At 41.0% G+C, this 23570-nt stretch overlaps 1 protein-coding gene across 4 annotated transcripts in view; it reads left to right on the top strand.

The window, feature by feature from the left end:
* The window catches only part of swt1 (SWT1 RNA endoribonuclease homolog), a 120437-nt gene that overhangs the window by 22036 nt on the left and 74831 nt on the right, over positions 1-23570 (top strand). For all 4 annotated transcript variants that reach the window (XM_067990496.1, XM_067990497.1, XM_067990495.1 and 1 more), the window contains 5 exons: positions 6472-6601; positions 7412-7513; positions 9377-9565; positions 18371-18464; positions 23229-23377. In XM_067990496.1, the coding sequence (XP_067846597.1) occupies positions 6472-6601; positions 7412-7513; positions 9377-9565; positions 18371-18464; positions 23229-23377 (664 nt within the window). The remainder of the gene's footprint in view (positions 1-6471; positions 6602-7411; positions 7514-9376; positions 9566-18370; positions 18465-23228; positions 23378-23570) is intronic.

The following is a 23570-nucleotide window of genomic DNA, read 5'->3' as shown; positions in this document are numbered from 1 at the left end:
CTCCTCTCTCTCCTTTTATCACTGACCCCGTGCTCCGCTCGCTCTCTCCTCTCCTCTCCTTTTATCGCTGACCCCGCGCTCCGCTCGCTCTCTCCTCTCTCTCCTCCTTTTATCGCTGATCCCGTGCTACATTCGCTTCTCTCTCTCTCTCCTTTTATCGCTGATCCCGCGCAACATTCGCTTCTCTCTCTCTCTCTCCTCCTTTTATCGCTGATCCCGTGCTACATTCGCTTCTCTCTCACTCTCTCTCCTCCTTTTATCGCTGATCCCGCGCTACATTCGCTTCTCTCTCTCTCTCTCTCTCTCTCCTCCTTTTATCGCTGATCCCGCGCTACATTCGCTTCTCTCTCTCTCTCTCTCTCCTCCTTTTATCGCTGATCCCGCGCTACATTCGCTTCTCTCTCTCTCTCCTCCTTTTATCGCTGATCCCGTGCTACATTCGCTTCTCTCTCTCTCTCTCCTCCTTTTATCGCTGATCCCGTGCTACATTCGCTTCTCTCTCTCTCTCTCCTCCTTTTATCGCTGATCCCGCGCTACATTCGCTTCTCTCTCTCTCTCCTCCTTTTATCGCTGATCCCGTGCTACATTCGCTTCTCTCTCTCTCTCTCTCCTCCTTTTATCGCTGATCCCGTGCTACATTCGCTTCTCTCTCTCTCCTCCTTTTATCGCTGATCCCGCGCTACATTCGCTTCTCTCTCTCTCTCCTCCTTTTATCGCTGATCCCGTGCTACATTCGCTTCTCTCTCTCTCTCTCTCCTCCTTTTATCGCTGATCCCGCGCTACATTCGCTTCTCTCTCTCTCTCTCTCTCCTCCTTTTATCGCTGATCCCGTGCTACATTCGCTTCTCTCTCTCTCTCTCTCTCTCTCTCTCCTCCTTTTATCGCTGATCCCGTGCTACATTCGCTTCTCTCTCTCTCTCTCTCTCTCTCTCTCTCCTCCTTTTATCGCTGATCCCGTGCTACATTCGCTTCTCTCTCTCTCTCTCTCCTCCTTTTATCGCTGATCCCGCGCTACATTCGCTTCTCTCTCTCTCTCTCTCTCCTCCTTTTATCGCTGATCCCGTGCTACATTCGCTTCTCTCTCTCTCTCTCTCTCTCTCTCTCCTCCTTTTATCGCTGATCCCGTGCTACATTCGCTTCTCTCTCTCTCTCTCTCTCTCTCTCTCTCCTCCTTTTATCGCTGATCCCGTGCTACATTCGCTCTCTCTCTCTCTCTCTCTCCTCCTTTTATCGCTGATCCCGCGCTACATTCTCTCCTCTCTCTCTCCTCCTTTAATCGCTGATCCCGCGCTACATTCTCTCCTCTCTCTCTCCCCCTTTAATCGCTGATCCCGCGCTACACTCTCTCCTCTCTCTCTCCCCCTTTAATCGCTGATCCCGCGCTACATTCTCTCCTCTCTCTCTCCTCCTTTTATCGCTGATCCCGCGCTACACTCTCTCCTCTCTCTCTCCCCCTTTAATCGCTGATCCCGCGCTACATTCTCTCCTCTCTCTCTCCTCCTTTTATCGCTGACCCCGCGCTACATTCTCTCCTCTCTCTCTCTCCTCCTTTAATCGCTGACCCCGCGCTACATTCTCTCCTCTCTCTCTCTCCTCCTTTTATCGCTGACCCCGCGCTACATTCTCTCCTCTCTCTCTCTCCTCCTTTTATCACTGATCCCGCGCTACATTCTCTCCTCTCTCTCTCTCCTCCTTTTATCGCTGACCCCGCGCTACATTCTCTCCTCTCTCTCTCTCCTCCTTTTATCGCTGATCCCGCGCTACATTCTCTCCTCCCTCTCCTCCTTTTATCGCTGATCCCGCGCTACATTCTCTCCTCCCTCTCCTCCTTTTATCGCTGATCCCGCGCAACATTCTCTCCTCCCTCTCCTCCTTTTATCGCTGACCCCGCGCTACATTCTCTCCTCCCTCTCCTCCTTTTATCGCTGATCCCGCGCTACATTCTCTCCTCTCTCTCCTCCTTTTATCGCTGACCCCGCGCTCCGCTCTCTCTCTCCTCCTTTTATCGCTGACCCCGCGCTACATTCTCTCCTCTCTCTCTCTCCTCCTTTTATCGCTGACCCCGCGCTCCGCTCTCTCTCTCCTCCTTTTATCACTGATCCCTCGCTACATTCTCTCCTCTCTCTCCTCCTTTCATCGCTGACCCCGCGCTACATTCTCTCCTCTCTCTCCTCCTTTCATCGCTGACCCCGTGCTACACTCTCCTCCTTTTATCGCTGACCCCGCGCTCCGCTCTCTCCTCCTTTTATCGCTGACCCCGCGCTCCGCTCTCTCCTCCTTTTATCGCTGACCCCGCGCTCCGCTCTCTCCTCCTTTTATCGCTGACCCCGCGCTCCGCTCTCTCCTCCTTTTATCGCTGACCCCGCGCTCCGCTCTCTCCTCCTTTTATCGCTGACCCCGCGCTCCGCTCTCTCCTCCTTTTATCGCTGACCCCGCGCTCCGCTCGCTCTCTCTCTTTCTCCTTTTATCGCTGACCCCGCGCTCCGCTCGCTCTCTCCTCTCTCTCCCTTTATCGCTGACCCCGCGCTCCGCTCGCTCTCTCCTCCTTTTATCGCTGACCCCGCCCTCCGCTCGCTCTCTCCTCCTTTTATCGCTGATCCCGTGCTCCACTCTCCTTTTATCGCTGACCCCGCCCTCCGTTCGCTCTCTCCTCCTTTTATCGCTGATCCCGTGCTCCACTCTCCTCCTTTTATCGCTGATCCCTTGCTCCACTCTCCTCCTTTTATCGCTGATCCCGTGCTCCACTCTCCTCCTTTTATCGCTGACCCCGCGCTCCGCTCGCTCTCTCCTCTCTCTCCTCCTTTTATCGCTGATCCCGTGCTCCACTCTCCTTTTATCGCTGACCCCGCGCTCCGCTCGCTCTCTCCTTTTATCGCTGATCCCGTGCTCCACTCTCCTTTTATCGCTGACCCCGCGCTCCGCTCGCTCTCTCCTTTTATCGCTGATCCCGTGCTCCACTCTCCTTTTATCGCTGACCCCGCGCTCCGCTCGCTCTCTCCTCCTTTTATCGCTGATCCCGTGCTCCACTCTCCTCCTTTTATCGCTGACCCCGCGCTCCGCTCGCTCTCTCCTCTCCTCCTTTTATCGCTGACCCCGCGCTCCGCTCGCTCTCTCCTCCTTTTATCGCTGACCCCGCGCTCCGCTCGCTCTCTCCTCTCTCCTCCTTTTATCGCTGACCCCGCGCTCCGCTCGCTCTCTCCTCCTTTTATCGCTGACCCCGCGCTCCGCTCGCTCTCTCCTCTCCTCCTTTTATCGCTGACCCCGCGCTCCGCTCGCTCTCTCCTCTCTCCTCCTTTTATCGCTGATCCCACGCTCAGCTCGCTCTCTCTTTCTCCTTTTATCGCTGATCCCAGTAAAGCCCCTGTATTTTTAGAGGATTGTAACAAAACATCAATAATATGATCTTACAATTATGATTTTAACAATCCTATCAAGCCAATCATTTTGGTCTGTTTCCACTTCTCCACCCCCCAATGTTAAAAGAGGAACCCACACCCCACAAGTCCGCAAGGACAGTCAGTGATTTTCACCCATTGCTTCAGATGTTTGCCTGTCCAAAAATTAACCTTTTTTCACATTTTAAACCCCGAACAGCAATAGTCCATACCTCTTTTCGTTAGAGTAGGTGACACTGCTTTACAAGATGCGTTGACTGGTTTTAGGTCCAGTAAATATGGATAAGAGCTACCGTGATTCAAACTTTCAGAACTGATCATTTCAAATGTTTTCTAATAAATTACTAGGCAATAGAGATATTTAATAGCTAGAAGAAATGTGGTGTTAATATAATGCAGAAGAAAATTGTAGGTGGAACTTGCACTCTTCATATAGAGTGCCCCTCTCTAGATAATATGAAAAAATGTCTTTTGTGGTAGGTATGACTCCAGCCACTGGAGGGTTTGCCCTTTGACCCCACTGAACTCAGATTTGCTAGGGCTTCTTGATGCCATACTCGGTCAAATGCTACCTTGATATCGATTACAGCTACAATTATTTCCTCTGGCATTCAGCTCTTGCATCCATGTTGCCCAGAAGATTTGGGGAGATAATTTTTTAATGCTGCTGTCTCATTGGTAAATAAATCCAAAGCAGGGCACCAAGATCTGTTGGTATCAGCAACATGAGATATATACAAATTAATGGAACATAAATTTAAACTTTACGCATAGCCCTTGAGACTCCATACACACCTATGCAACACACAAAAACAAACAGCTTGGAAACTCCTGCAGTAGTTGATATCTACTGATTGTATCTCAGCAGAGAGGGGAGAAGACTTGATACACAGGGAGAGCAAAAAAAAAGGTTTGACCCCAAATGATATTGTTGAAACTATTTTTCACATCAGATGAATTTATTTGAAAGTGCTTGTATCCTATTTACACTCTCCTACTTCAACTTTGATCAGCCTGAGTGTCCATATCTAGCTTAATTTTGCATGTTACGGCTGCTAATCAAGAGCTATGTTTCAACTAAATCAAATCCAACTATGTCCGAGTTCAGTCTTGATTTAATATTATGCCACTTCTGCATAAGAAAAGCAGCACCAGCCAGTTTTTAGCTGGCTTTGTTCCTTTAATATCTCTGAGTCTGTTTTGCAATGAAACCCATTTCTCAGTATGTGTTCAGACAGATTCTGGTTTTGAATGGATCCGAATTTGTTAGTGGGTAGAGATCAATAGTTACTTAGTGTGAATTAGTGATGATTTGAAGTTCCCTAGGAACCCTATTGTTACAGTTAGAATATTGAGAATGTTCTGAATTCTGCATTTTAATTCTGAAGCTTCAATACAATATTTTTATATATGTAGTATATAGTGTCCAAAGTAATTACACAAGTCCAATTAATTATCGAATGTCCAATGTTAATGTGAACATTAATGAAGGTAACAGTATTTAAAGTTTTTTCATTTGGACAATATATCCAAGGTATCATCTTCCTTTCACCCTCAATTACTCACCAGAGGTAACTGATATGGCTAAGTTAGTAGACTGCATAGTTGAGACGGTCAGCAATAAACAGGTTGGTGCGACAGTACAATGATGTCAGTAGTGTAAAATTACAGCATAATCTACACATTATGATTTAATTTATATAAAAAAACAGTTCCCTGAAAATTGAGGGGTTACAAATTTGTCTGATAAAATTTCTCAATCCAATTTTTGTTTAGAAGAAAGTAGATTTCAAATTCACAAGAGCAAAATTATTCCATGAAAAGGAGCAAAATAACTTTTAGCTTTGGTATCACATTGTTTTAAATTGTTCTGAAAGAATCCCTTGATGTATTCCATGTACTGTGACCTGGCTTGACACCCTTCCTCACCCAATAAGATGTGGCTGTGGACAGCAGCTCTGTCCAAGGCACTCGGTCTTGGAAATGCTTGTACCATTTGTGGTGCCACAGAAGGAAGAGGTCTTCAGTTAGCAGATCTAACTATCATTTTCATGATGAACTTGAAGATAAACTAGTTAAATTTTCAATGTATTTCAGCTATTATTTGTTCAAAAAGACGTGGAAAGTAAGTTCCCTAATTTTCATTCTCCTTGTTTTAAGTGGATTTTTTTTTAGAATAACAGAACTTCTTGTTTGAATCATTTTGACTTGTGATTCCCTCCACTGCTGTTTCCAAAAAGTACACCTGTGAAACTTAACATTATGATAGTGTTCAAACATCCTCTGCTTTGATTTTAAACTACATCTACATTTCAGATTACAATTTTTCAGGTGGAGCAACTTCTGTGATTCTAAAAGCTGTTGCAATGCAAAATTATCCAGTTGTTCAATAACACCATGTATAGTATTTTGATTGCATTTTTCTAGTGGACCAACATTCCTGCTGAAACATAAACATTTAACTATATGAATTCTGGCTATGAACAAACAAGTCTAATGGCTTCCTTTGTGATCTTTTGATGTAGGAAGAAAATTGAGTATTAGATTGCAGGGCCGTATAATAATATTTTGAGTTTAAGCAAGTGGCACGTGTATTAGGTTCTAGCTAAAGCATCAGTGATTGCAATCTGAGGTAAATACATTCACTAATGGTCTTCACGCCAAGAATTCCCACCTCAGCTGCATTTAATCAGCTTGGAATCTCAGAGAACACTGCCTGCTGAACACCTTGCTGCCACTCTGGAAAGCAATGCATCCTTTTCCCTATTAAGAATGTAGAATCAGAAGATGTATTGCCCCACTATCACTATCTGCGTGAGTTTGGTGCATTTTCTAGGTTTTCTGTTCAAAATTGACTGAAACTGAGTAACAAATCTTTAGACCATGGATTTATTTTATAAGTTGTAATGTTGTGTATATAACTTCAAAACATATATTTTCAAACTAAAAATAGTAGGTGTTCCCTATTTTAATAATTGAAGTTTTACAAAAGGACATGTAAGCTTATGGTTTTTATATAAATTTTAGCCTGGTTTCACATTACACTACAACACTAAAAGATTATTTTCCTCTAAAGATGGAGATAGTAGAAGAACTGCAAACAGCTCGGTATGAAAAGGTCTTGGAGGTGGAATTGGGACAGAGCTATGGAGAGCTGACTAGCATGGAGATAGACCCACCACAGGAAATAAAAATACTATTCTCATGTAAGTTACATTTTTGGGGGGCAATTAATTTCCTTCACCTCTTTCTTTCATTCCTCACCTTCACCTGGGATAATGTCTATATAAATGACATTCTTCTTTCTTCTAAATATCCATGTATTTTTTTTAACTGACCTTTTCCCTTCAACAAATTCAAAGAAAAATTCCAGCCTCGTAACAGTTGACGGAACATTCTCCAGTGCCTTTAAGCATGAACCCATTTTGAACCTCACTGCACCAAAAGCAGCAGGAATGTTTGCTGAGAATTTGTTTTCGTGGATGAGATTTGCAGTTGAGAATTATAATTGGCCCAATTGATAAAAGTGAAGAATATAAAGTCTATCAGCTTATATGCATGCAGTGGTTTTCAAGAAATTATGTTCACCAGATCTGGGCATGCACAGTCCAATTCCTAATGTTCACTTGTAGTCACATTGTTGAGAGTTGCATTGATTGAAAATTTCATTGATCTAAAAAAAAAATGTTTTTGTGGTAATTGCCGAAGTTTTAATTGCACATGTACTGAGAATTCTGTCAATCATGTAGTGTTATGCCTGGTAATGGGTCTACCTTGGGTGGAACTTCATCCCCACATTGGCTGGTTGCAGGGCAGTATTGGTAGAGATTTCCACAGTAACAATTGTTTGTCTTCTCAGCTCCTATCTAGGGTCTACAATCTAGGAGGATATAAAGAAAAGGAAAATGGGGATTGAGATAAAAATACATAAATACTATAACTGTTGTACTCCACTTCAGACTCTGAGGTATAACACTTAATTTTCTGTTATTTTGTTCAAATTTTTCATTGTCCAGCTCAAGCCACTTCCGAGTCTGACATTCTCCTTGTGCTGGATACCAACATCTTTATCAGTCACCTTAACTTTATCATGAATTTAAAGGACCATGGAGTGTCAGGTATGTGAATATAGGTTCATTGTGAAAATGAATGAAAATGTTTTGTTATCATTCAGATCAACAGAACTGCAAATATTTTTATTAAAAATGGTTAGCAGCTCTTCAGATGAAACATCAAGATTTGATCTTGATAAAATTTGTATTTTGTTTAAAATTATAAATTTTGTTTCCACGGATATGGTAGATGGTTAGTGTAATTCAGAAATTGAAGCATTTTCATGCTGTACTTCAATCAAAGGTGGATGATACCAATTTTACTGGTTACAACACAGCTTTTGGAATCTCATGGATGGACAGATTCATTTGTTCAGTCCCAATTTTGCTTTGCACTCTATAGCAAGTGTTATTTTATTATTACTTAGAGCATGTAGCAATTCAATATTTGTTGAAGAAAGTTTGTATATTTGTAAATGTAATGGTCGTGTCAGTGATCTACCTATCTTTTTTTCCATTGAAATAGTGATGATACTTATTTCTACAGCATATCGTTGAATTTTAGATTTTGGTTTGCATGGCTAGTAACAGTTGCCTCTATGCCTATATATCTATATATCTTTGTATATGTGATACAAAAATTGGCCGTGTGGTTGATAGTGAGGAGGAAAGCTGTAGACTGCAGCAAGATATCAATGGACTGGTCAAGTGGGCAGCAAAGTGGCAAATGGAATTCAATCCGGAGAAGTGTGAGGTAATGCATTTGGGGAGGGCAAACAAGGCAAGGGAGTACATAATAAATGGGAGGATACTGAGAGGTGTAGAGGAACAAAGGGACTTTGGAGTGCATATCCACAGATCCCTGAATGTAGCAGGTAGGACAGGTAGATAAGGTGGTTAAAAAGCCTTACGGGATACTTTTCTTTATTAGCTGAGGCATAGCATATAAGAGCAGGGAGGGTATGCTAGAACTGTACAAAACACTAGTTAGGCCACAACTTGAGTACTGCATACAGTTCTGGTCACCACAATACAGGAAAGGTGTGATTGCATTAGAGAGGGCGCATAGGAGATTTATGAGGATGTTGCCAGTGCTGGAGAATTTTAGCTATGAGAAAAGATTGGATAGGCTGGGATTGTTTCTTTGGAACAAAGGAGGCTGAAGGGAGATTTAATTGAGGTACATAAAATTATGACTGGACTAGATAGAATGGATAGGGAGGACTTATTTCCCTTAGCAGAGGGGTCAGTGACTAGGGGACATACATTTAAAGTAATTGGTAGAAGGATTAGAGGGGAGCTGAGGAGAATTTTTTTCACTGAGGGTGGTGGGGATCTGGAACTCACTGCTTGAAAGGGTGGTAGAGACAGAAACCCTGAACTCATTTAAATAGTACTTGGATGAGCACTTGAAGTGCTGTAACCTACAGGGGCTATGGACCAAGTGCTAGAAAATGGGATTAAGCTGGATAGCTCTTTGTCAGCCGGCACGGACATGATAGGCCGAATGGCCTTCTGCGCCGTAACTTTCTATGATTCTATGATAGCAAAGTTTTTTATGGGTTCAAAACCCACCTGAAAGCTTTGAGCAGCCCTTGAGATTTGTGCAGGTGCTACACTATTGGAAGAGCTGTTTATCCTGATAGTATGTTGAACTGATAAATCCACTAACTATCATAGGCAGCAAAGATCCCATGATACTAGTTGTAAAGGTTAGGAAGTAATATCTTTGGATTATTGTCTTAGTACCTTGATGACTCCCTGCCCTAGGGCCTCAATATATATGAATAATAGGTGATTCTCGTTGAATATCTTTAACTATATGGACATTACTGGAAAATTTCTCTGAAGGCAGCTTAAATGATTAAGTACTGTCTAAATGGCTTACAGCATATATGCAATTGTACAGTTATATTTCTATAATTACAGGTGTCGGTTTCCCAATTATAGTCATTCCATGGGTAGTTCTACAGGAACTGGATTCCTTAAAAAACGGAAAGCTCTCTGGAGGTGTCAATCGCAAAGCTATTCCTGCTGTACAGTTTGTTTATTCCTGCTTCAAAAGTCGACATCCACATGTTTGGGGCCAGTCCATGCAACAGGCAGCTCAGAAGTTCTGTAAGTTAACGTAGTGCCATCATTGCAACTTTTCTGAGACCTATATCAGAGTCCAAACAGTGGGCAGTTGACAGTTTATTATCTCTAGGTCACCAATGAATAAGAATGAGAAAAGGTGTTTGGAGTTTACATTACATTATATTAGAGTGCAGTTTACTGTGACAAAAGCCAAACAAAAAGCCATATTTCAAGATATTTTGTCATATTTCCTAATCTTAATTTTGCAATTTTATTCTTGCTTCAGCATCATCTTATTGAGTGCCATTGCACTTTTTTATGTCAGAGTTCTGTCCCATTTTATATATAATTTCTTTTAGTGTTTTATTTGTTTTGTCAAGTTTCTTCCCCTTTTTCTCCCCTGAAGACATTGAGTCCTGCTGGTGTATGGTTCTGTGGGTACTGGTCATATTCCAATACCTTGTCCAGTGGGCATTCTTCATGTGTGAGCCAAGACTGTGAAGGTTGGCAGGTTACTTGAGTGTATGTGGAGAAAACATCCAGGCCTGATCGTGTCTTCACCTGACATCCACAAACAAGCTTTCCAGCAGGAATTGTTAGATAGCGAACAGGACTATAGTTTAAAACATGGTGATCAAAAATATTTAACGTTCTAAAATTTACATATGGGATAAGTTTTTTTTTTAATATGTATTTTCATTTTTGATGAGCAGAATACCAGAGTTATCAATCACAGATACTTAAGCCTACTTATACTAGTTGCCCAATGATTGAAAAACAGCAGCCATTTATAAGATTGACCTGACTGCATCACTGTCTCCAGGTTAAATGTGAAGGGCCAGATTTTGGTCGGTTTTTGGTTTCACTTAAAAAAAAAATGAAATAGTTCATAAAACTAACGTGCCCATATCCAACCAGCTGTGAGGGGGCAAAGATTTTATACAGTTTCCTTCACTGCTCTGCACCCCTTTGACCCAGTAATTTTTTAGTTGATCAGCACTCTTAACCGGTAAGGGTGGTTGAGGTAAAGTTCAGATTTAGGTCGGCCTAAAATTTATTTTATCACCAGTTTCATTTTATTTCATTAATTTGTGAACCAATCTTTCATAGACAGTCTTATTGATGAGCAACAATTTCTTGGTCTTGTATGTCAATGAACAATAAGATGGAACTGAAATTGGCCACATGCACTGTAGCAATTTATGATGGATACAGTAGGTGGCAGAAGTTTGCTAGAAATACTTGTAATAGTGTAAGAAACCATTGTAAACAATTTTACAACACCAAGTTATAGTCCAGCAATTTTATTTTAAATTCACAAGCTTTCTGAGGCTTCCTCCTTCGTCAGGTAAATGTTTATTTACCTGACGAAGGAGGAAGCCTCCGAAAGCTTGTGAATTTAAAATAAAATTACTGGACTATAACTTGGTGTTGTAAAATTGTTTACAATTGTCAACCCCAGTCCATCACCGGCATCTCCACATCATGTAAGAAACCATGAAGTGGATAGTAGCTGTTAAATTCACAGTATCCTTGGTCCATTTTGTTTACCACTTTACTTTCATTTATTTTATGTGCTACCAATTTGCCCACAAAAACAACAGTGACTACACTTCAAAAAGTAATTCATTGACTCTGAAGTACTTTGGGTTGTCCTGAGTGTGTGAAGGGCACTTTCTTTTGTCTTGCTCAGTGACAAAAAAAAGTGTATGAACTATATTACTAGTGGATCCCTGTGGTACTCCCTAGTTACTCCCAGTAAGAACAGAGGATATGTGCTGTTTCTTACCAGCTTCAACCTTTCTCTCTTTTTCTGATTGTATCTCTTCTGGTTCTTTTTCTGTTTTTCTTCTTTTCTGATTTATGTCTCATCTTTTCCTTTCTTGTTTCCCTATTTTAAGTTTTTTTTACTGTTGTATGCTTCTTTCAGCTTTCCTCTTTTTGTGTCTTTTAGGGTGGGAGGTGGTTAGTGGTGTGTTGGGGAATGCGGCATTTGTGGTGGGGCTAATGGTGCAGGCTGGTAGCTTGCGGGTGCCTTTTGAGCTGCAGCTTATGGTTGGTGGAGAGGTGTACCCCATAAGCAATGGGTATGAGCAGGCAAGGATGGAAGCTTGAGGGAAAGGGGGTGCTAGGTGAAGGAAGGATCCAGTGTAGTGTTGTAAGCTAGTGGGTCACAGGTTGGAGCTTGTCGGTAGGGGGAAGAGATGTACATGGAGCACACAAAACGTTTTATGATGGTAAATGTGGGCTACTGATTGGGTAAAGATGCGGTTTGGGGCAGTATTTAGTTAGAGGAAGAGGGAAAGCTAAGGGATGGGAAGGCATGGGTAGACAGGGTGCTTAGGACAGGAGAAGAAAGAACTTCCATTTATATTACACCTTTCAAGACGTCAGGATGTTTTAAAGGGCTTTGCAGCCAATTAAGTACTTTTGAAGTGTAGTCACTGTTGTAATGTAGAGAAACGTGACAGCCAATTTGTGCACAGTAAAGTCCCAAAAACACCAATGAGGTGAATGACCAGATGATCTGTTTTAGTGATGTTGGTTGAGGGATAAATGTTGGCCAGAACACTGGAAAAACTCCCCTGCTCTTCTAAAAGGGCTATGGGATTCTTTACATCTACCTGAGAAGACGGATGGGGCCTCAGTTTAACGTCTCATCCGAAAGACAGCTCCGACAGTGCAGCACTCCATCAGTACTGCTCAGAAGCATTAGCCTAGATTATGTGCTCAAGTCTCTGGAGTGGGGCTTAAACCCACAACCTTCTGAATCAGACGAGAGTGCTGAGCCAAGGAAGAGGTAGGAGGGAGAAGGAGGGGACAATGCATGGATAGAATTGGGTATTTGGGGTGCTTGGGTAGGGAGCAGTAAGAGGGAGAATAAAAGGGTGATGGGTGGGAAGGAATGACATTGGGACAGAAGGCGATTGGTGGGAGAGCACAAGTGGCAGGAAGGAAGAGGTACTAGGATAGGTGGTAAGTGGGAATGTTAAATTCCCACTGCATATTTGGTGAAGGCCATGTTATTTAAATCTTTGAAGTTGAAATAAGTGGGAACGGGAGGGGTGGGGGTGCTGCTTCCAGTTAAGGGAATTTCCTGTTTGTAATTGAAAAGCTGGTTCGTGGCTTTCACCAGGAAACAAATTTTGAAGTGAGAGTGGGATGACGCTTTCCCTCCCTGCCTCTCTCAGCTTAGTATATTTTTTGACACAAAACAAAAGCTACAACAGGTGGGTAATCAGTACACTCTGATTTTTCTCTCTCCTGTTCAACTAATTTGTTTTAAGCAAGAACATTTAACTTAAACTTAAACTCAATAACATTTTTGAAATTTGTCCTTTAACTTTTCTTTAAAATAATTTTGAAAACAACTGGCAGAAACTGAAGAAAAATATTGCTTTAGTACAGCTGACCGAATGGTACTGATGCATCCTAGGAAATCTGGTACACTGCATATGCTCAGACTACAATCCAAATTCAGCTCACACCATCACAGCTCTGGACAAAAGTATTAAGTCCAAGCCTAGCCTTTTGGAGAGGCTGAGGCATTAAGTAAAAATGCTTATGAAGACATTAAATGACACAAAAAAAAATGTAATTAAGTTTTTGTGAAATTTGTAATTTTTAAAATGTTGTTTAAATCTTTATCTTGGATACTAGAAATTTCAATTGCTAAGTAAAAATAGTGGATCAAAAATTTTCAGAAAGCATTTGAGTGATTTGTGTGGAAACGGTAATAGTACCACCCAGTGATCAGAATCTTCAACTCATACAGACTCAAAACACTTTTTTTGAATACTTCAATTGTAGAGCATCACAGGGTTTTGTGGCAATCAAAATGTTACTCAAATCCACTAAGCTGGGAAAGTCCTATTACCACTGCCTGTAGGTATCATTAGCAATTACAAGTGTAACAAGTAGGTGTAGACTTGGTTAACATTGAAAGTTCCATAGGAACTGTTTACATAGGAGAAGATGCAACAAATGTACCAATTTGAATAATATGTAGATAGTTGGGAAAAAAATGTTGAATCCTCCCTCCCCAATTTATATTCTACCAGTGATCTTGTGTGGTATTGTTTATGATGAAAAATATTTTTAAAAATTAGGACTCTATCAAATTTGAGTTTGTTGTAGAGCAGAGAAGGTTAAGAGGAGATTTGATAGAAGTGTTCAAAATCATGAAGGGTTAAGATAAAGTAAATAAAGAGAAACTGTTCCCATTGGCGGAAGGGTCAAGAACCAGAGGACACAGATTTAAGGTGATTGGCAAAAGAACCAAAGGCGACATGAGGAAAAACTTTTTAACGCAGCGAGTAGTTATGATCTGGAATGCGCTGCCTGAAAGGATGGTGGAAGCAGATTCAATTGTGGCTTTCAAAATGGAATTGGATAAATACTTGAAGGGAAAAAATTTGCAGGGCTATGGGGAAAGAGCAGGGGAATGGGACTAACCAGTATCATAAGGTTTAGAATAGCTATGGAAAAGGACATGGACCACTCTAACATAAAAATACTCAATTGGAGGAGGGCCAATTTCAATGGGATGAGAACAGATCTGGCCCGGATAAATTGGAATCAAAGATTGGCAAGCAAAACTGTAATTGGACAGTGGGCGGCCTTTAAGGAGGAGATGGTTCGGGTACAGTTTGGGCACATTCCCATGAGGCAGAAAGGTAGGGCAGCTAAAGCCAGAGCTCCCTGGATGACACAAGAGGTAGTGCGTAAGAAGAAATGGAAAAAAGGGGCGTATGACACATGTCAGGTTGATAACACAAGTGAGAACCAGGCTGAATATAGAAAGTTCAGAGGGGAAGTGAAAAAGGAAGTAAGAGGGGCAAAGGGAGAGTCTGAGAATAGACTGGTGGCCAACATAAAAGGGAATCCAAAAGTCTTCTACAGACATGTAAACAGTAAACGGGTAGTAAGAGGAGGGGTGGGGCCGATTAGGGACCATAAAGGAGATCTACACATGGAGGCAGAGGGGATCGCCGAGGTACTAAATGAGTACTTTGCATCTGTCTTTACCAAGGAAGAAGATGCTGCCAGTGTTTCAGTAAAGGAAGATATAGTTGAGATACTGGAATGGCTAAAAATTGATGAAGAAGAGGTACTTGAAAAGCTAGCTGTACTTAAAGTAGGGAATCTTACAACACCAGGTTATAGTCCAACAGTTTTATTTGAAAATCACAAGCTTTCGGAGGCTTTCTCCTTCGTCAGGTGAGTTTCTCTCACCTGATGAAGGAGAACGCCTCTGAAAGCTTGTGATTTTCAAATAAAACTGTTGGACTATAACCTGGTGTTGTAAGATTCCTTACATTTGTCCACCCCAGTCCATCACCGGCATCTCCACATCATGGCTACTTAAAGTAGATAAGTCTCCCGCATTCTAGGTTGCTGAGGGAAATAAGGGTAGAAATTGCGGAGATACTGGCCATAACCTTCCAAGCATCCGTAGATACGGGGATGGTGCCAGAGGACTGGAGAATTGCAAATGTTACACCCTTGTTCAAAAAAGGATGTAAGGATAAACCCAGCAACTGCAGGCCAGTCAGTTCAACCTCAGTGGTGGGTAAACTTTTAGAAACGATAATCCAGGACAGAATTAATAGTCACTTAGACGAGAGTAGATTGAGGCATAGAGTACAAAAATATGGAAGTCATGATGTGGACCTTTATAAAACACTGGTTTGGCCTCAACTGGAGTATTGTGTCCAGTTCTGTGCAACGCACAGAAGACCTTGGAGTGGGTGCAGAAGAGATTTACTAAATAATTCCAGGAATGAGGGACTTTAGTTCCGTGGATAGACTGGAGAAGCTGGGGTTGTTCTCCTCAGAACAGAGAAGGTTGTGAGGAGATTTGATAGAGGTATTCAAAATCATGAAGAGTCTAGACAGAGTAGACTTACAGAAACTTTCCATTTGTGGAAGGTTCAAGAACCAGGTGACATAGATTTAAGGTGATTGGCAAAAGAACTTTTTTACACAGCGAGTGCTTAGGATCTGGAATGCACTGCCTGAGGGGGTGTTGGAGGCAGATTCAATCATGGCCTTCAAAAGGGAACTGGATAAGTACTTGAAAATAGAAAATTTGCAGGTCTACGGGGATGGGGCGGGGGAGTGGGACTAGCTGGTTTGCTCTTGCATAGAGCCAGCGCGGATTCGATGGGCCGAATGGCCTCCTTCTGTTCTGTGACCTTTCTATGATTCTAACTAGGTTGCTCTTACAAAGAGTCGAATTGCTGCCTCCTGTGCTGTAACTATTCTATGATTACAATTTTCTTGTCTATTTATATGTTCTGTATTACCTTCTGCTTTTTTGATCTTCAGCGTTCATTCATTATGTTTCTTACTTTTCCATTTTCCCCCCCTGTCTGCTGCATATATATTTATATTAATTTTATAATGGGAAAAAATTGTCGAATCCTCCCTTTCTAATTGATATTCTATTTATTTATGACCTTCATAACATTTTTGATGGAGATTTATCTTGTAGTTCGAGGGAAAAAAAACAGGTCAAACTGCTCCAAGACGTCGCTTTGTTATTGTTATGGCATGTGGTTTCCAGTGAGCAATGATTACTACAGGCCAATTGCTATTGAGATTTTTCAGTGAACTTGTTCCCAGAACTGACTACAGCATTCTAAAGCGGTGAGCAGCAGCTGCTATGGAAACAGCGAGCTGGTTACTGGGGATTAGAGAGCCATTGTCATATAAGCAGAAATATGTAAAATCATCCTCTCCCCTCTCCCCTCCCCCAGCTGGCCTGCCTTCTCTTGCGTTTATTCTGTGTCCAAAACTCTGTCATTAATCACAGTTATGTGATTAACTGCAGCCAATGAGATTGCTACAAAGTGACACAAAATGAGGTCACATGATCACTATTGGCCAATGAGATTGCTCAAAAGGGACATAATTTTACATTAAGTTTACTTTGCATTCAGTCATCATCTATTGAATTTACAGAACTATAAAAATTAGTTGTGACTTTTCATGAAAGTTGCATTTATAGAAAAAAAATGATTTTATTTCAAGGATGTGTATTGGTGATCAGTGCATTGCAGAGATCTACAGCACTAAAACTCAACTTTATCTAGAAACCTAGAGGAGGTTAGTCCCAAAAGCTAAACATTTGAAAGTTATATATTATTATGTTTTGTCTGACCTTTCCACTGAATGAAAGCTGAATAATGACCTCAATATCAGCATGTATTAAAGTGGTCATGTATACATACCCAAATAGGATTTTAATAAACAAGTGATGGAAAAATCCTACAGTGTGTTCATAACCTGTTTCCCATTTGTAGATTACCAGAATAAAAAATAGAAACTGTTGGGGAGCATAGTGCAATGGCTACATCACCTCCAAGTTGTTTAATGAACAAATGGCTGGGGGATCCTGGCACTTGCATGTTAAGAATATATTACTTGTGCCTGAGGTGCTGCTTTAATGAGGATATTCATGCTCCTGTCTTTGATAACAATGTGGAAAACCAACTCTTGACAAATATGGGGAAGTTTAATGTTCTGTTTACACCAGAATTGTAGCATTGGTGCAAATCTCCACTTTGCCTGGATGCTACCAATGTAGTGTAAGTTCAGTCTAAAATCGGTTTGTCTTGACTTTTGTACTATGACTACAGTACGTTGTTTGCAACCATTCAGGGAGGAGGGAGACCTACAGCCAAGAGGGATCTTTATAATTGTAAATCATCATTTGTAGATAAAGCTAAGTGGATTGCTCCATTTTGCTGCATTATAGATGGTCATGACAGAATCTCACAAAGTCAACTACTTTGACTTGTGAAATGTACTGACTGGGACACCTCAAAGTTGTTTTTACTACAGATTATCATACAGTCAGACCTGATTTATCTGAGTAGGTTCAGAATGCCCAGATTGCAAATCATCAGATTAATCAGACATCCTAACCAAACAAAAAAATGTACTTTAATTCTGAGGGAGAGATTTTTAAATCAACATCAACCCAAGCTACTTAAGCTGCTTTCTCAGAAATGTTGAGAAATTGTTTAAAATTAGAATTCAGTGTGTTTAATGTGCCATTGTACATTGTTGAATGTAACGCCCTCTGATTACTGTATGCTCGACAACAGACACACTATTCACCGGAACATTAAAGATTTAAAAATCGCATTTTTAGTCGAAACAATATTTAGGCCTTTAAGCTATCTGTAAGAGAACAAAAGCTTGGTAGCTTGGCCTGAAGTTTGTTTTAAAAGATCTTTTGGTTTTGGGTTGATTTGAACTCAGTTTAAAAGAGCAGCAAGTGGAGCATTATTACAGGTCAAAATATGGACGCTTGCGTTCCTTCCAGTCCGGAAATAGGGCATATCGTAGAAAGACCTCGCATCAGTGTAGAAAACAATATACCTGAGAATCGGGGATAAAAGAGGGCATATATTTGGAAATAGAGATTTTGTCCTGTCACCAACTAAAAAAATTATGCAGCGTATACAATGAAATAGTGAAGTATAAAATAAATACTCCAAATTTCTATAAATCTTTTACGGCATTATAGACAAAAGTAAGTGCCGATGGTCCCATCAGTGAGGAAACAAACTGTTTGCTAAAAAGCACTTTTTTTTCAAATAAAAACTCTGACACTGTTGTGATATGGTAATTTGCCCACATGCATTGAAAGCAAGCTGAGTTAAAGACTGTGTTTAAGCAAGTCAAAATAACACAAAAGTCATGTGAAATTATTCTGGATTGTTTGACTCTACCCCATTAACAAAAATTAGCCACTACCACTAAAGTTCCCCCATGCTGTCGCGTAGTCCTTTGATATGTTATGGTACCTCCATATTGATTTCTTTTTCTGAGCAGGTGGTTTAAGGGAAGAAAACAATGATGACCGGGTGTTGCAGTGTTGTATGCAGTACCAGCAGTTGTACCCTTGTGCAGATGTCCTCCTGTGCAGGTAAGACAATGCTGCTGAATCAATTGCCCAAAGTAGTTACAGACAGAGATGAAAGTTTGTCAATGGTAAAAGAAATAGAGTGCTGCTTATTTGACTTGCTTCACTCCCCTTGCCCCCTCAAGTTCCTAGCGAAGTGGCATTTGCTAGATATAAATTACACAGTAGGGGGATCATCTTTCTCTCCCTCCTGAGACTTTTTCAAGCCCTCTATATGAGACAATGCTCCCCAAATGCACTCTTCAATTTGGAAATGCACAGCAAGCATTATACTGTAAATGAAACTAAATCTTTTGTTATTTCTGTTATTAAAAACATGAGTCTGCACACACTTCATCCCTACAGAACGTGGCATGCCGTTGTCACATTTTTGTCACATTTCTTATGTCAACTTTTACCATTTATAAAACAATGGCCTAGAATTTGCTGGAGCAGGGCATCACCTGCCCCATTTGTTATATTTTTTTTTCCTCACCCATCAGCTCCAATTTTTTCCATTGCAAATTGCTAGACATGTGAGCTGATAACAACATGGTGAGGTCAACAGGGCATCTGGGACCTTGGTGAACGACGGGACCAATGGTCTATCTCCTTAACCGATTAAAATTTAAGGATAGAGAAAGAAACAGAGGAGGAAATAGGGTGAATTAGAGTCAAATTAGATGCAGAAAGAGAAATAAAGAGAGGGAAAGAAAGATTGGATTGAGAGAGAGAAAAAAAGAGACAGAAAAGAAAAGTAAGAAAACATTTTTAAAAATTTAAATTTCAAATTTCAAAAACCTCCAAGAACAATTAACTAGCTGCAGGAATGATACTCCACAGTTTCAGTTGTTCCCTTTCTGGGCTGGAGAGGTTAAGTGGCATTGCAGGAACGTGTATCTCATCATCAAAAGGGTCCTTGCGTTGTTAAGGTACCAACGCTAACTTAGATGAGTTTAATTTGTTTTAACAGCACAAATGCAGCATTTCCTTGAAACACAGGTGCAGGTTGACAGCCAGCTTCCATTTGCAAGAGGCTAATGGCGGAGTGGTGCAAATCATCCAGCAATTTGTGGCGATTTGCTGCTCACGAGGTATCTCTTGTTCCCCACAAATTACTTGGCTATTTACACACTAATAACAGCGTGCGCATTAAACTCTCCATTATTCTGATAGCAAATTCTGGGCCAGTATATTTCTCTGAACCATAATACTATCTTCCAATAAAATTCCACTTAAACTATTCCTGGCTGCAATTTGTGATTAATGCTTTTTGGTTAACTACGTTATCAGATTCTAAAAATATGCAATTGTCTATAAGGTCTATGCTTTAAAAGAGGCACATGTAATATACTAGAAATGTAAAACAAACTGCATTTTCAACAAGTTGAATGTAGTGTAAACCTCCAGTTGATAAAAAATAAAACTTGATTTTGTGGTATTACAGCAGTTTATTTACAGCCAGGCAAATTAATCTGGTATGTTCAGCAAATTAATCTGATATTTCTAGCTAAGTGAAGAGGGAGAGTGGAATGAAGTTAATTTTTTTTGTGAGTCAGCTTCACTCGGTTTGTAGCACACTCATCTGTGAGTCAGAAGTTGTCAGATCAAGCCTCACTTCATGACTTTGAAAGCACAATCTAAGCAGACACTCCTGCGTACTGAGGAAGCTGCAGATGAAATGTTAAAGGAGACCCTATCTGCCTATATTAGTAGTTCAGGTGGGTATTAAAGTTCCCATAGCACTATTTGAAGAACAACAAGGAGTTCTCCTCCTGTCCTGGCCAACATTCCTCCCTCAACCAACATCAGTAAAAACTGATCATTCATCTCATTTTTGTTTGCAAAATGACAGCTGCGTTTTCCTATGTAACAATAATCACTGCATTTCATTTATATTGTGATGTGCCTTCCCACATTTTTGAGAGACAAGATAAAGCGTTATATAAATGCAGTTTTTCCTTCACCGCTAGTTTTGTCCCTTCACTCCTGAAGGAATTGACTCATGCTAAGGTACCTCAATTAATTGGCCATTCTTCATGTGTACGCTTAAACAGTAAATGTCAACATGCCAGTTGACTCTTGAGGCCAAGCCCAGTCTTATCCTTACCCATCATCCACAAATATACTTTCCAGGTGGATCATTGGATGGTGATCGCAAGCAAAATTGTAGCTAATTTTTTGCTACCTGGCCCAGCTGAGATCATAAGAACATGAGAACATAAGAAATGGGAGCAGGAGAAGGCCGTAAGGCCCCTCGAGCCTGCTCCGCCATTCAATAACATCATGACTGATCTTCAACCTCAACTCCACTTTCCTGCCCGATCCCCATATCCCTTGGTTCCCTTAGAGTCCAAAAATCTATCAATCTCAGTCTTGAATATACCCAACGACTGAGCATCCACAGCCCTCTTGGGTAGAGAATCCCAAATATTCACGACCCTCTGAGCGAAGAAATTCCTCCTCGTCTCAGTTGTAAATGTCCGACCCCTTATCTTGAGACTATGTCCCCTAGTTCTCGACTCTCCAGCCAGGGGAAACACCCTCTCAGCATCCACCCTGTTAAGCCCTCTTAGAATCTTACATGTTTCAATGAGATCACCCCTCATTCTTCTAAACTCCAGAGAATATAGGTCCATTCTACTCACATCTCTTCTCACAGGTTAACCCTTTCATCCCAGGAATCTAGTGAACCTTTGTTGCACCACCTCTGAGGCAAGTACATCCCTCCTTAGGTAAGGAGACCAAAACTGTACACCGTACTCCAGGTGTGGTCTCACCAAAGCCCTGTCCAACTGCAGCAAGACTTCCTTACTCTTGTACTCCAACCTCCTTGCAATAAAGGCCAACATAACATTTGCCTTTTTAAGTGCTTGCTGTACCTGCATGTTAACTTTCTGTGTTTTGTTTGCAAGGACACCCAAATCCCTCTGAACACCAACATTTAATAGTTTCTTACCATTTAAAAAAAAATTCTGTTTTTTCTATTTTTCCTACCAAAGTGAATAACCTCACATTTCCACACATTATACTCCATCTGCCACCTTCTTGCCCACTCACTTAACCTGTCGATATCCCTTTGCACACTCTTTGTGTCCTCCTCACAGCTTACTTTCCCACCTAGCTTTGTATCGTCAGCAAACTTGGATACATTACACAGGTCCCTTCGTCTAAATCATATCATCCCTACGGCACCCCACTAGTTACAACCTGCCGACCCAAAAATGACCTGTTTATTGCTACTCTCTGTTTTCTGCCCGTTAACCAATTCTCAATCCATGCTAATATATTACTCCCAATCCCATGAGTCCTAATCTTGTGTAACAACCTCTTATGTGGCACCTTATCGAATGCCTTTTGAAAATCCAAATATACTACATCCACTAGTTTCCCTTTACCTACCCTGCTATTTACACCATCAAAAAACTCTTAATAGATTTGTAAAACACTATTTCCCTTTCATAAAACCATGTTGACTCTGCTTAATCGATTATATTATAATTTTTTAAGTGCCCTGTTACTATATCCTTAATAATAGATTCTAACATTTTCCCTACTACTGATGTCAGGCTAACTGGCCTTTAGTTTTCTCTCTCCCTCCTTTCTTGAATAGTAGTGTTACATTTGCTTTCTTCCAATCCCCGGGGAAGGCTGACTTAATGCAACACAGACTGGGGAATGGACTCTGCGGCTTTTTGGTCTGTATGGCTCAGTTATACATGCCTTTGCAGACCGGGGTGCCTGGAAGGAGCTTTTTCTTTTTAGAGTCCCTTCATATGAAATAACGCTATTATTGCAGATGATTAATATATAATCCCTTAAGGTTTTCTTTGTCTCTTGTCATAGTTCAGCTCCCAGCACTTATATCCTTCACTTTGATTGACATAAAAATACATGCTAAAAATATAACTCGATAAAAGGTTGGAAAATTTACTGATCTATTGATAAAGATTCCCCTTTATATTAAAACTACTATGTGTATGGACTTGTTTTGGGTAAATAATTAACTTTACTTAGTTCTGATGAAAGGTCTTCGACTTGAAATGTTAACTCTGTTTCTTTCTCCACAGATGCTGCCTGACTTGCTGAGCTTCTCCAGCATTTTCTGTTTTTATTTCAGATTTCCAGCATCTGCAGTATTTTGCTTTTAATGTTACTTAATTTGTTTTCGAACTAATTACATTTTTTTTGTCTTTTTTTCTCTCCAACTTTCTTCCCTTTCCTTTTCTGAAGGTTTTGACTTCTCATTGGGGTCCAATTTCACAGGTCATGATCGCCCTCCAGTTCCTTGTTCAAGTGGGCAATATTGTTCTGTGAGCTTTCTCATGAGTGCAGGCAGGCTATCTCTCTGTGGAGGACGTCACAATCAAGCCTGATCCTGTATTAATCCATAACCCATACAAGCATGTTTCAAGCAGGGAGTTGTCACATAGGGATCAGGAGCGGGAACCCTAGCTGGTTTTCCCTTCACCGAACTCGGGGGTTCAGTGCTCAACCACACTTCATTGCATAACGACTAGGATTGGGAAACCTGGCTGATTTTTTTTTTCCCTTTGCTAACATAGGGATAGTGCCTTTAATATAGAAATATTTTGTAAGGTGCTTCCTGGTTTCCATGGCATAGAAGAGGGAATTTCAACTTTGAATTATTAAGCTCTGTGTATTTTAGTGGTAAAAAATATGTTCATTATTTAATCATTTATTTGAAACCAAGTCAAAATATTATATGATGATGTGTGTACGTGTGAAACAATGACTTCTGTTAATGTGTAAGTTTATCTCCTACAGTGATGATAAAAACCTTTGCAGTAAAGCCCTGGTAAGCAATGTCAAGGCTGTAAGGAAGGTTGATCTCTTGACTGAATTAAGCAACTTGAAACCCATCAGCGATGTCCTAAACACTCAGGATCTTAATACCTTCAAGCAACCTCAATCAGGTTAGTCAGTATATTATGTTTCACTTAAAATTGTTCTGTTAAGTGTATAATCAGGGATAAACTTTTATTCTCTTCAAGCGGTCCCTCATGGGTCCCTTAAACTCCACCTTCCATTAATTCCAATTTCTACAAAACTCCACCACGTACAGCCTCTCACTAGGTTCTAGTTGCCCATCACTCCATTCCTTGTTGA

This window comes from Heptranchias perlo, chromosome 9, assembly GCF_035084215.1.
Source record: "Heptranchias perlo isolate sHepPer1 chromosome 9, sHepPer1.hap1, whole genome shotgun sequence".
In the NCBI taxonomy this organism is placed as follows: Eukaryota; Metazoa; Chordata; class Chondrichthyes; order Hexanchiformes; family Hexanchidae; genus Heptranchias; species Heptranchias perlo.
This window is presented reverse-complemented; position numbering and strand designations above follow the sequence as displayed.